At 58.8% G+C, this 12,365-nt stretch overlaps 2 protein-coding genes across 5 annotated transcripts; one reads left to right on the top strand and one right to left on the bottom strand.

The window, feature by feature from the left end:
- Positions 1-615: 615 nt before the first annotated feature.
- Positions 616-6,466, bottom strand: FBXO2 (F-box protein 2). The gene is made up of 6 exons (XM_029231155.1): positions 6,021-6,466; positions 2,642-3,016; positions 2,053-2,182; positions 1,886-1,981; positions 1,298-1,436; positions 616-1,067 (listed from the first exon to the last, which is right to left on the bottom strand). The coding sequence occupies exons 1-6, from the start codon at positions 6,040-6,042 to the stop codon at positions 933-935; spliced, it is 897 nt and encodes a 298-aa protein (XP_029086988.1). The 5' UTR covers positions 6,043-6,466; the 3' UTR covers positions 616-932.
- Positions 6,270-12,176, top strand: FBXO44 (F-box protein 44). Of its 4 annotated transcripts, none has more exons than XM_029231158.1 (6): positions 6,270-6,317; positions 7,655-7,926; positions 9,351-9,477; positions 9,628-9,723; positions 9,812-9,967; positions 11,040-12,173. In XM_029231158.1, exons 2-6 carry the CDS (start codon positions 7,662-7,664, stop codon positions 11,206-11,208), a joined length of 813 nt encoding a protein of 270 aa, XP_029086991.1. In that variant the 5' UTR covers positions 6,270-6,317; positions 7,655-7,661; the 3' UTR covers positions 11,209-12,173. The 4 variants fall into 4 exon arrangements, with proteins under 4 accessions (XP_029086991.1, XP_029086989.1, XP_029086990.1 ...); XM_029231156.1 differs by lacking the exon at positions 6,270-6,317 and adding an exon at positions 6,483-6,503 and having other exon boundaries at positions 9,832-9,967; positions 11,040-12,176; XM_029231157.1 differs by lacking the exon at positions 6,270-6,317 and adding an exon at positions 6,635-6,700.
- Positions 12,177-12,365: the final 189 nt, after the last annotated feature.

Here is a 12,365-nt window from a genome sequence, read left to right as displayed (position 1 = left end):
GTAAAGAGCCTGGCACCACACCCTTCCCTCCACCCCTCCCCTCAAACCAGTACCAGGGGCCAGCCTCTGGGCAGGGCTTGGAAAATGACCAATGAGACCAGATGCTAATGACTCTTGTCCGATCCAATACCAAGCCAAGGAGGACAGCGTGAAGTGGGCATGAACTGAAGAGGGACACCAAACTGATCCTTCCTGTGCCCCCCAGCCTGTCACCCCCCCCATCCCCCACCTCAAGCCACTGGCATCCATCCCTGGGCCCAGGAGAATTGGTACCCTAGATGAGATGCTGCCACCACCCACCATCCTGCCTTCAGGAAAAAAAAAACCAAAAAAAAACAGGGAGAGGGATCAAGAGAGGCCAGGAGGGGGGCCCCACACACACACTCGGTTCTGGCTTTTGGGCAGCTTGGGTGTCAGTCGGGCGCCAGGCCCAGCTCCCCACTCCCTGGCCTCACAATCCCAGCCTTTGTCTGGCGGGACCAGGTCCGGCTGGCTCTGCACCCGCCCAAGGGCCCCTGGAAACCAGAGCAGCTGGAACCCCACCAAGTATTTTTCCAGGCTGGGCCAGGGGCCCTCAAGAGACAGAGACTGAACAAAGGGAGGGGAGTTCATTCATCCCTGTGTTCATTCATTCCTTCCTCCGACAAATAATATTTATTGAGCGCCCATTTTCGTGGCAGGCACAGTGTTAGGTGCAGGGGATTCAGCAGCGGTGGGCCCAGTGCAGGCCCACGCCCTCACCCATCTTATTTTCTAGATGCAAATATATACCAACAAAACCCATCTTTCCCTCTGAGGGGGCTGGTCTTCGAGCATGGGACGGGAGAGGAGTGCGTCGGGTGCGGAAGGTCAGGATGCTACCGACTAAGCCCTATCTACCCCCGCGCCTCTGGCCCTCCAAGGCAGCTGGGGGAGGCTGGAGGAGGGGTCACTCAGGGCTCCACCCACACGCTGCTGTTGGTCACCCGGGCCCCGAACCAGCCCTTCCAGTAGACGCAGTCCTGTCCACCGTGCTCGAAGCGGACGAAGCGGACGCCCGGCCCATAGTCGGTGAAGGTGTGGGAGATCTGTGGGTGGGGAGTCAGGGGGAAGGGGGAGGGAAGGTCAGGCTCGGAGTCCCGAGGCCTCCCCGAGTCACCCCACCCCGGCACTCTGACCCTCGTCTAGGCCCCTGGATTTCTCAGCGCAGCGTCCCTCCTCCAAGCCTCTCGGCCAGTCCAACCCTGACCCGCCCACACGGGCCGTGGGCGGGCTTTTCACGAGCCCGGCCCCACCGCCCCCGGGCCTCCAAGCTCACCTCAATCCAGCCACCGTCGTCGCTGTCTTGTGGCACTGCCACCTGCCCGCTGTTGAACTCGGCCAGCACGTCCTCGTGCTCTGACAGCAGCTTCACCGTGAGCTCGTACAGGCAGCCGGCGTCTCTGCGGCCCGAGTACCTGCCCCGAGGGAGGGAGGGAGGAAGCGCCCGGGGAAGTCTTCAGCCCTGCTGAGCGGGTACTCGGGCCCAACCCTCTACAGGAGTTAACCCTGCTGACCGGTAATACCAATGTTCCCATTTTACAGATAAGGAAACCGAGGCCGGAGAGAGAAAGTGACTTGCCCAAACCCAAGGACTAAACCCCAGATGGGCCAGACCCAGTGTTGGGACCAAAGCCAAACCACAGGGACACTTTTTGTTGGGACAGCAGGTGGATATTAAAAAGCAAAAACAAAAAAAATTGCCAACATTTAAAACTCAGGAGGGGAGATGGATTTTCACCTTCTCCTGAAAACCCATGGTCACGTGACTGCAAGCTCTAGAGTAGGGAGGCAGCGGTCTCTCAAGCAGAGTAGCCGGTTCCAGTTCGCCCCTCAACCCTGCTCCCCTTCCCCCACGGCCGCTCACCAGTCCTTCACCACGATGGCTGGCTGAGTGGTGTCCAGCAGCTCCTCCCAGTAGCCCTCAGCCTGCAGGTCAATGACCTGCGCTTTGCGACACCACCTGGGAGACTGGGGGTTAGGACTGAGTGGAGGTCCCCTCCCCCCCTTCTCATCCATCCCCCTTCTCCTTACTCGAAGGAGGAGGCGAAGTACTTCTTGACACTCTCGTCGTGGATGAATTCCACCCCGCAGTCTCCGGGCAGCTCCTCCACCCTCCAGCCGTCCCCACCGTGCTCCACGTCGCACCAGCCCTCCAAGTCCTCTGTAGGAACACCACAGCCCCACGCTGGTCACCCAGCCCCTGCGAGGGTGTGGCAGGGTGGCTCTTGCCCCTATCGTGGGGGGGAGGATGAACGTGGTCCTTGAATGGTGTCGCGGTGGGCAGACGATGGTGGGCGTGAATGGTGAGCACTTCCTGTTTGTCCCCAGCTTCTCTCTCCCTCCCAGGAGGGTCCTCCGCGGGGCCTGTCTTGCCCCAGCTCCCTGGGGGGTGGAAGGATCTGGGAGAGAGACAACTCCCGCCCGCCTCCCCGACTTCCCCCGCCCCGGAGCAGGACAGGAGGATAATACTACAGTCTGTACTGGGGCTACTCTGTGCTGGGCACTGCGCCAAGCGCCTTATCTCATCCACCCCTCAAAGCAGGCTGGCCTTGTTACTGCCCATGGTACAGAAGGGGAAGCTGAGCTCCCCAGGCCGGGCTGGCAGGCCGCGACCCCTCACCTTCCCCGCACGGGTTGCGCAGCAGGTTGCGCCGCCTCTTGCTCAGGAAGTAGAACTGCTGCCAGTGGTCGCGCTCTTCCTCGGGGCCGCCCTCGGGTACCAGACCCTCTTGCTGGCACTTGAGCAGCCACAGGGGAGAGCCGTCGACCAGCTCCTTCCAGCGCAGGCACACCAGGCGGCAGGCCTGCACCAGCTCGGCGGCGGGCAGCTCGGCCAGCACGCGAAGCAGCAGCGGCTCGGGCAGCTCGTCCAGGTACGCGGCCTCCTCCTCCTCCCCCTCGTCCTCGGGCCGCTCCTCCCCGCCGCTCGCCTCCTCCGCGCCGGCCTCCTGCTGCTGCTCCTCCGGGCTCGCCTCCTCCGGCTGGCCCACGCTCTCTGCGGGCGGGCGGGCGGGGCGCGGCTGAGACTCCCCCCAGACTGCCCCCGCCGCGCGCCACGGCCGCGATGTGAAAGGCGTCCGCCCCCACCCGCGCTCGGACAGTCCTCAGCGGGCGCCGGAGTTTCCGTGACCAGAGCCTGGGACCCTGTGGAGGAGGCCCAGGAGCCCGGGGCCACAGATCAGCTCCAAGTCTGAAGAGTGGCCTCAGAGGCCTCAGTTTCCCCTGCAGTGCCAGTAAACCCCGTACCTGAGCCGACAGCAGGAACTGATGATACTCCTGACACAATGAAGCCCCTTAGCCCTCTCAACGGCCCTCTAAGATCCCTGCTCCGGTCACCTCCTCAGGGGAGCCCTCCCCAGCTTCCCCTACTACAGCATCCTCTCACCTCACCGCTGGGAGTTCCGTCCTTCCTAGCTTTTGTCCAAGGGTTTGACGGTTTATAAACACCTTTCCCGGGGACTAGACTGAGGGAATGAGGACAGGAACCGGGTCTGGGAAACTCACTGCTTCATCCCCCATGCTTGGCATCTGGCGCCCTGCCTGGCTCCCTGTCACTTAGCAAGTGTTAGGCACCATTCTGAGCGTTTTAATTTTTACTCTTTAAATCCTCACAGCATCTCTTCTAGGTTGTCCCTATCACCATCCCTATTTCCCTGATGAGGAAACAGGGACAGAGAGGTAAAACCACCCAGGATCACGCAGCAAATGAGTGGTCGGAGCCTGGATTTGAACCCAGGCAGTCTGGCTCCAGAGCCACCTTTAACCATCACAGCCCTGAGAAAATGATTCGTTGAGTTGAGGGTTAAGATTTTGATTTCACAGATGAAAATGCTCAGGTTCAAAGATGGGGAGTGACCTGCCAAAGGTCACACTGCTGGTATTCAGGCAGGGGATACGGGGATCTGAGGCCTGAAGGGAAGGGAGAACAGGGGCTTGGGGATGGGGGAGGGAAGCTCGTTAAAAGAGAACATGTATATCAAATAGGGAGATGTAGTAAGTGCTTGGGAAAGAAGGTTTCTTCACTCCTTTTCCTATTCCTGGCCCTCAGCTTCCTCCTCTGTAAAATGGGGGTAATCCCAGGCCAATCAGACAGTCATCTGATGTTCAACTCTTCTGAGGAGGGGGCAAGGGCATTCCAAATTATGAGAAGAGGGACTGATATCAGGAGCTGTGGGCTGGACTGTCTCCTGGATCCTGGCTGGCCTCAGCTGGGCCACTGAAGCCTTGAATAAGTGGATACCGAGTGGAGGAGGGAAAGACAGTGTGGAGGTGACAGAGCCACTCTGGGTGATGGGGGAGGCCACTGCTCTCAGACCTAGGACAGTGGGGGTGGGGGAGTCCTAAGTGCTGGGCCCTGGAAAGCCAAGGTGGTGGTGGAAACAGGCCAGGCACCAGGGGCGGAATGAGCAGGGCCTAGACCCAAGGCTGGGTGTTGCCAGACCCTGGGCGGCCAGCCCTTCACCTCCTCATACGCAGCATTTCCCCACCACCCACACTCTCAGGCCCCCGGGAGCCCAATCAGGGTTTACGTCTTTGGAGCCCAGAGCGCACAGTGAGTCCTCAGTAAATCTTATTTAGTGAGTCTTATTGTTCAGCACAGTTCCCTTCATTGCTAGTTTTTTGTTTTTTGGGTTTTTTTTGCCACATCTTTATGATGCGGGGCTTCACACTGCCCTTTTGGCAAGGAGGAAACTGAGGCCCAGAGAGTCTTACTGACTTCTCCCAAGTCACACCGCAGAACTGTGGGATGGCGGAGAGGAAAATGCCTGCCCTGAAGCCATGTCACCTGCCCATCTTGCTGCCCACAGCTCTCTGGGGAGCTGGGCCCAGTGCCCTCACCTCTCCACCCCTCCCCCTGCCCTGCCCTGCCCTGGCCCTGGTGGACACCTGATGCTCCCCCGAAAGGTGCACCTCGCCCAGTCCCCTCTCCTGGCCCCAGGCCTGGCACTCAAGGCCCCAGATCTGATTACAGGCCCCCCCACCCCCTCTTGAGCACACACAACTCCCCACATTGTTGCCTTCGGAAAGTTATCTGGCCCCTGGAAGCTGCCTCCGAGGCTTATTCACTCACCTGGATTGGGCCCCTGGGTCTAGGGAATAGCTGGGCCCTGGGAAGAAGCAGGAACCCATTCTGGGGCCCTATAAAGGGCGGGGCAAGGGGGCCACGGATTGGGGGCAAGAGCGGAAGGAGGTAGGATTTTCAGGGCTGGAGGGACGGGGTGGGGAGCTCAGCTGCCTGAGTGAGCATCAGTCTGTTTCCCATTGTCTCCCCAAGCAACTGGCCACTCTCAGATGGGCCTGGTGAGGAAGGGGTGGGGGCAGGTCTTGTTCCCACCCCGACTCAGCAGGCAACCCCTACAGGCCCAGCGGAGAGTTCTAGAGATGGGGAGCGGGGGATCTTTGGTGCCAGACAAGATGACTGGGCAGTCTCAAAGGGCCCTGAGCATCGGCTAGAGCTGATGTCCCAACTCTCCCTCACCACCAGCCTGGTTCCCACTGGACATCCAGCCACCCAAATGAAGGACAGCCCCTCCAGACAAGGGATCCCAGGAGGAAGGCTGGGATGGGGTGAGGAGAGGCCAGTAACCCCAAGAAATTCATGGGGATTCAGGCATTTCACGGCCCAGAGTTGGAATGGAAGAAGCTGATGGAATAAAAAGGCTTGTGGCCTCTTCCATCCCAGATAGGTCCCAGACCCGGGTCCAATAGACCCTCAGGAGGTGGGAACGTGGGATTACTCATACGCTATTTCCCGGGTAAATGGGACCCGGGAGTCCTCCGTCTCTTCCTGTCATCTCTCAAGGCCTCCGGCAGATCAAGACACCAGACAGAGGACTGTGCTCCTTTGAGACTGTCTCAAGGGCTTTGCTTGGGTGAAAGTGTGTCGCTCTGTGTATCGGGGCCCCCTCGCTCTCTGATGCCCCCTCTCCGTAGCACTCGCCCGCCTGCCCCGGTCACCCCTCCAGGGCTGAGCGAGTGGATCCGGCGGCGGCGGCTACCTGGGTCACCGTCTCCGTCCATCGCTGCAGAGCGCTGTCGCGAGAGGAGGAGGACCCGGAGCGCTGCGGGCGGGCTGTCCGAGTCCCGCGGCGGCGGCGGCGGCGGCGGCGGCGGCGGCGGCGAGTCCAGGCGCTGCTCACGTCTGGGTCGGGTCCCGGCCGGACGCGCCTCTTAAAGGCCCCCGCCTCCGCCCCCGCCCCGCCTTTGGCCCCGCGCCGGGACGCCCCACAGTCCGGAGCGATCGGCCCGAGGCCTGAGGCTCCCGGTTCCTTGGCGGACCCAGGAGGCCAAGAAAGGTCGGGAGTCGTTACTTTTTTTTTTTTTTTTTTTTAATGGGGGCGGGTGGGAGTCCGATTCGGGGCGTCTCCCAGCACCCTCCTGGGGTGGCTGCTGGGAGGAGGCGGCGAGGAGGCTGGGAGAGTCTGGGTCATGCGGAGGGTGTGGGCAGAGGCTCCTCCCGGCACGACACCGCCCCGCCCCAGGTAATTTTCCTACATCCGTGGGGGGCGCACCCCAAGCCGGGTGCTCCCCGCGGGCCGGGGACCGGAGCGGGCCGTGGAGGCGGGGCCGGGGCGGGGCTCGGCGGGCTGGGGCGGGGCTGCATCCACCGGCGACCGCAGGCGGAGGCTGGCTCAGCCCCTGCTACGGAGCGGGGTCGCACAGCGGTGGCAGAGGGCAGGTGACCCGCGGGAGTGGGCGCGGGGAGCGCCGGGGCGGGGACGCGGAGTTCGGGGGCCGGGCGGGCGGGCTCGGCGGTTCCGGGCCCAGCAGCAGTGCGCCGAGGGAGGCCCGCGCGGACAAGGCCCAGGCGGCGGGGTTGCGCGGCGCGGCCTCGAGAGGCGGCGCGAGCAGGAACCAGAGCTGGGGTCGCCATCGATGCGCAGGGGTCCAAGCCTAGACTTTGGGAAACATTTGAAAGCCACGAGGAGGGATGGGAAGTCGAAGGCGCGCGGGGACACCCGGGGCTGGAGCCCAGCCACGGGGATGGGGGTGGGTGTATAGGAAAGCCCGCTCCCCATCGCCCACCCCTTCTCCAGTCCCAGCCAGGCAGAGCATTTACTCCGTGGTCTCGAAAAAGTGGCTAGGGCCCTTTGGACCTCGGTCGGAGACAATGATAATTATCCCTGCCCCCGCCCGCCCCATATCTCCGCTCCTCCGTTTTGAGGATGGGAGAGAGAATGCGGAAGGTACCAGACAGGCTGCGGGGCTGCGAATTGTGATTTCCATGCTAAAGACCGTCCGACCTATTGAAAAAAGCTGGCTCTAGATTCAGAGGAGGCTCAGGCTCCTTTCCCCTCTGCTCCTGTCTGTGTGACCTTGGGCAGATCCTGATACCTCTTCTGCCTCCTTAGCCTCCCTTAGAGGCTATTGTGAGGTGCCAGTAAAAAAAATCAGAGCTCACCTTTTACTGAGCTTCTGCTGTGTCCCAAGCTCCTTGTACCCCCTCTAGGAGGTAAGTATTGTTCCTGGCCCCATTTTACAGAGGAGGAAACTGAGGCTCAGAGAGGCCCAGTGACTTTCCTGAGATAGTCAATGGCAGTGCTGGGAGGCAACCTCCACCACCACGGTGTGCTGCGAATATTGGGTCCTGGGGAGAGGATCAGGTCTGTAGTGTAGCTTTCAACAACCACAGGAGAGCCATGGCGGTGGGGAACATCAACGAGCTGCCCGAGAACATCCTGTTGGAGTTGTTCACGCACGTGCCCGCCCGCCAGCTGCTGCTGCGTTGCCGCCTGGTCTGCAGCCTCTGGCGAGACCTCATCGACCTCGTGACCCTCTGGAAGCGCAAATGCCTGCGTGAGGGCTTCATTACCAAAGACTGGGACCAGCCCGTGGCCGACTGGAAGGTCTTCTACTTCCTCCGCAGCCTCCACAAGAACCTCCTGCATAACCCGTGCGCCGAAGGTGGGGTGCAGACTGAGTATGATGTGCCCCCAAACACACACACTGTCGTGATACCAGCTAACATTCATTAGGCACTTACTATGAGCCAGCCAGGCACTTTGGGGGGTTTAATTCCTTTCTCACAATAATCCTAAGAGGTAGGTACTATTAGGCACCCATTTTTCAGATGGGAAAACTGAGGCCAAGAGTGGCATTGTTCCACTCTTATTCCACTCTGAAGGTTATTTCCCCAGTGACCTTTCCTAGGAGAGGGAATGTTGGCCAGTTGGAATGAATTGTGCCCAAGACACAAGACCAGGAAGTCAGAGCCATATTTTCTTGGCCTGGCTCCCAGACTCCAGGACTAGGCCTACTAGGACTGCCCAGAAGACAAAGGGGGCTTTGCTTATGAGAGAATGAGAGATCCGGTCTTCTTCCCAGCACATTCCAACAAAAGGTAAAACAAGACTTCTGCGGTCATCCAGAGCCCCCTCTTTTCCCTTGCTGTGCTGTAAATGACTAAGTAGACACTTTGATGGCATGAGAACCTCAATCTCTATTATGTGGCCAAATTCTGGAGCAAAATGATAGTAAAACAACCCCAAGCTGTCCAGAGCTTTCAGATGCCTGCCTCACTTGACTCCCCAACGGCCATGTTCTTCACCAGCATGTTGACAAACTATGGTCCATAAGCCAAATCTGGCCTAGGAGCTACGAATAGTTTTTATGGTTTTAAAGGGTTATTTAAAAAACAAACAAAAAGGGCTTCCCTGGTGGCGCAGTGGTTGAGAGTCCGCCTGCCGATGCAGGGGACACGGGTTCGTGCCCCGGTCCAGGAGGATCCCACATGCTGCGGAGCAGCTGGGCCCGTGAGCCATGGCCACTGAGCCTGCGTGTCCGGAGCCTGTGCTCCGCAACGGGAGAGGCCACAACAGTGAGAGGCCCGCGTACCGCAAAAAAAAAAAAAAAATCTTAAACAAACAAACAAAACAAGACACTATGTGATAGAGTCAACATGTAGCCCACAAAACCTAAAGTATTCTGACCCTTTATGGAAAAAGTTTGCCAGCCCCTGTTCTTGACCCCGGTTTACAGAGGACAAAACCAAGGCTCAGAGAGAGAAAGCAGCTTGCCTAAGGTCACAGAGCCCAGTGTTGGTAGAGCCGGGACTAGACCCAGATCTGTCTGACCGGCACCAGAGCATTCCATCCCAGAAGTAGTCTGGTTGTTCCCATCATCAGGATTCCCAGTAGAAATCAGTTACCATGGTGCCTGGCACACAGGCAGCACCTAGTACAAGGCAGGCACTGTTGATGTGCAGGGTTCCTCAGCACGAGGCTTGAGGGCAGCTGCTGAAATCCAGGGAGAGGTGCCAGGAGCGAGGGGCACTTGGGAGGCGGCCACTGAGGGGCTTCCCTTTGATACGAACTCTGCTTTCCCACCAGAGGGGTTTGAGTTCTGGAGCCTGGACGTGAATGGAGGCGATGAGTGGAAGGTGGAGGAGCTCTCTGGAGACCAGAGGCAGGAATTCCCCAATGACCAGGTCAAGAAATACTTCGTGACTTCTTATTAGTAAGATCCGAGGGGTCTCGGGGCGGGGGGTGGGGGGGAAGCCCAAGTCACTGCACCTTGGGGTCTCTCCTGCTCTGGGAGGGGCAGTCCTAGCCCCCCAGTGCCCTAGTGGCGAGCCCCAGCCCCTCCCACCCCTCCACCCACCCCCAGCACCTGCCTCAAGTCCCAGGTGGTGGACCTCAAGGCTGAAGGGTATTGGGAGGAGCTGATGGACACAACACGGCCAGACATCGAGGTGAAGGACTGGTGAGTGCTTGGGGCGAGGGTTTGGGGGGGGCCCTGCCACTCAGGTGCCCCACCCGCACCCTGCCCCCCCATCTCCAAGGCCCTGAAGGGCCCTTCCTCCGCCTGCAGGTTCACAGCCAGGCCAGACTGCGGGTCCAAGTACCAGCTGTGTGTTCAGCTCCTGTCGTCAGCGCATGCGCCTCTGGGGACCTTCCAGCCAGACCCAGCAACCATCCAGCAGAAGAGCGATGCCAAGTGGAGGGAGGTGTGTGAGCCGGGAAGGGGACAGGGGGCACATTGTCCAAGGCTGAGACTGCAGTCAGACAGGCCCAAGTTGAGATCCCAGTTCTGCTGCTTCTTACCTGGGCTTTGGCTGCTCTGAGCTCTCAAAGATTATCAGTGAGATGATGCTGGTAAAGCCATGTTCAAAAAGATTGACTATTATTAATTACTAATATCAGTTATTACTATTATCTAGGTTAGGGTTCAGTGAACTTTTTCTTAAAAGGCCAGATACAAATAGTTTAAGCTTTGCAGGTTTTACTGTATCAAAACTACTCAGCTCATCAACTCTGCCGTTGTGTTGTGAAAGCAGCTTTAGCAAATGGGCATGACTGTGTTCCAATAAAACTTTATTTACAAAAACTGGCAGTGGGTCCCTAGACCATAGTTTGCCAACTCCTGATCCAGACGAGTGCTCTCCAGTAGACCTTTCTGCAGTGATAGAAATGGTCTGTCTGGGACTTCCCTGGTCTGGACTCGGTGCTTTCACTGCCATGGCCCCAGGTTCAGTCCCTGGTCAGAGAACTAAGATCCTGCAAGCGGTGTAGCACAGCCAAAAAAAAAAAAAAAAAAAAGAGAGAAAGAAAGAAATGGTCTGTCTGCCCTGTCCAGTTTGGTAGCCAAGAGCCACATGTGACAATTGAAAACTTAATAAGAGCCAGTTCATAGTACGGCTAGGAACTGAATTTTTAATTTTATCCAACTTTAATTAATTTTAACTTAAATAGCCACATGTGCTCAGTGATGAGTGTATTGGACATTGTTTGGCAGCTTGCAAAATTTCCTTCAGTTCATTTGATCTGCACTTAGATAATCCCGTGGAGTGGACCCAGCAGGATTTTGCTCCATTTTACAGATGAGGAAACTGAGGAGACACAGACAGGGGAGGTGGTCTGCCCCAAATCAGAGTGAGGACTAGAATTCCATTCTGCTGACTCTGGGTTGAGCACTGAGACCTCAGCCCGTCCTGGTCCCCTCACCCCCTCAGGCAGTACCCCGCTCAGGGTCAACTCCCCTGACCTCTCTCCTTCCCTCCACCTGCCCCCGCCCCCCAGGTCTCCCACACGTTCTCCAACTATCCACCCGGCGTCCGCTACATCTGGTTTCAGCACGGCGGCGTGGACACTCACTACTGGGCCGGCTGGTACGGCCCGAGGGTCACCAACAGCAGCATCACCATCGGGCCCCCACTGCCATGACGCCCCCGAGCCCCCAGCCACCTAACCCCAACTGATAAACTGCTGTCAGAGATGGGCTGGGCTTGGGAAGGGGAGGTAGAGGCCAGGCTCTCCCAGACTTCCTAGTTCATCCTTGCCCCCCCCCCCCAGTTGCCTCTTCATGGAGCCTCTTCGTTTGTACAGCCTTCATATGTTATGGGTAGCTAGCTCTCTGCCCGGGGGTCTCACCCTGAATGAGGGGGCCCCTGAGGTTGGGGAGGTGCATGGTGTTCCCCCAGATGCCTCTGAGGGAGGGTCTCCAAGCTCTGCTGGTAACCTAGATCTATGTGTCTACCTTCCCTTGCTGGGTCATTTCTCACTGTCTTCTTTGAGGGCCGTCAGACCTGGGACAGTCAGGACATCTGGCAAGCCTGTGGCTGCCCTGCATAATACAGATGCTGAGCGATGATGTAGCTCAGACAGGTCTGGGAGTGGAAGGATGGCTCTGCTGGCCCATCCTCTGCCCATTCTCTGCCACTCCCAGGCTTTCTCACTCTGTCCGCCTGCTTAGCGAGGTGGCTTCGGTCCAGAGGCTCAGGCCTGGTCTGAGATAGGCAGGCCCAGGGTGGGGTGGGGTCCTGGCCAAGTCTGGACTCTCTTCACTGTCAGTGAAGCCCCAGAAGCCACATGTGTATTAAGTGAGGGCAGGGCTCTCCAAAAGACCCCCCTGGAATCCTGCACACGGCAACTCAGGGCAGGTGGGGGGCAGGGTCGGGCCCTGAGAGCTGGGATGTGTGAGGCCTGGATGAGTGGGATGGGGGGGGGGGTTTAAGGACCACCTGTCCACCTCCATGCCTAGGCCAGGCACTCTGTGGCTTGGAGAGCATTCCAAGCGCCCACCCTACCCTTGGAACTGCCATTCCCAGGACCTCCCCACCCTGTCGGACCACGTTCCTGCCTCTCCTTCCTGCTGGAAAGAGAGCAGTTCTCCTACCCCTGATGCATGTGGCCAAATAAAAGGTGTTCCCAGCCCAACGTGTGCCCTGTGCTTTCTGAGGGAAAAGGCAAACTTCATGGGAGGTCTTGCCCCTTGCCTGTAGAAGCTGCAACTTATATGGCTCTGTCCAAGGTACAGAGAGGGGTTGACATTTCAGGAGCCAGACTTCGAAGAATGAGGGTCCTGGGACAGACCCCTGGACAAGCTGCAGACATCTCGCACGCAGC

This window comes from Monodon monoceros, unplaced genomic scaffold (genome assembly GCF_005190385.1).
Source record: "Monodon monoceros isolate NGI ecotype Baffin Bay Population unplaced genomic scaffold, NGI_Narwhal_1 Super_Scaffold_18, whole genome shotgun sequence".
Taxonomy (NCBI): domain Eukaryota; kingdom Metazoa; phylum Chordata; class Mammalia; order Artiodactyla; family Monodontidae; genus Monodon; species Monodon monoceros.
This window is presented reverse-complemented; position numbering and strand designations above follow the sequence as displayed.

Coding starts and splice junctions, on each gene's coding strand:
- FBXO44 (XM_029231158.1), top strand. CDS start 7,662: ATGGCGGTGGGGAACATCAACGAGCTGCCCGAGAACATCCTGTTGGAG. Junction 7,927..9,350: donor GCATAACCCGTGCGCCGAAG/GTGGGGTGCAGA, acceptor CTTTCCCACCAG/AGGGGTTTGAGTTCTGGAGC. Junction 9,478..9,627: donor TACTTCGTGACTTCTTATTA/GTAAGATCCGAG, acceptor ACCCACCCCCAG/CACCTGCCTCAAGTCCCAGG.
- FBXO2 (XM_029231155.1), bottom strand. CDS start 6,042: ATGGACGGAGACGGTGACCCAG. Junction 2,183..2,641: donor GCGCAACCCGTGCGGGGAAG/GTGAGGGGTCGC, acceptor GTGTTCCTACAG/AGGACTTGGAGGGCTGGTGC. Junction 1,982..2,052: donor TACTTCGCCTCCTCCTTCGA/GTAAGGAGAAGG, acceptor CCAGTCTCCCAG/GTGGTGTCGCAAAGCGCAGG.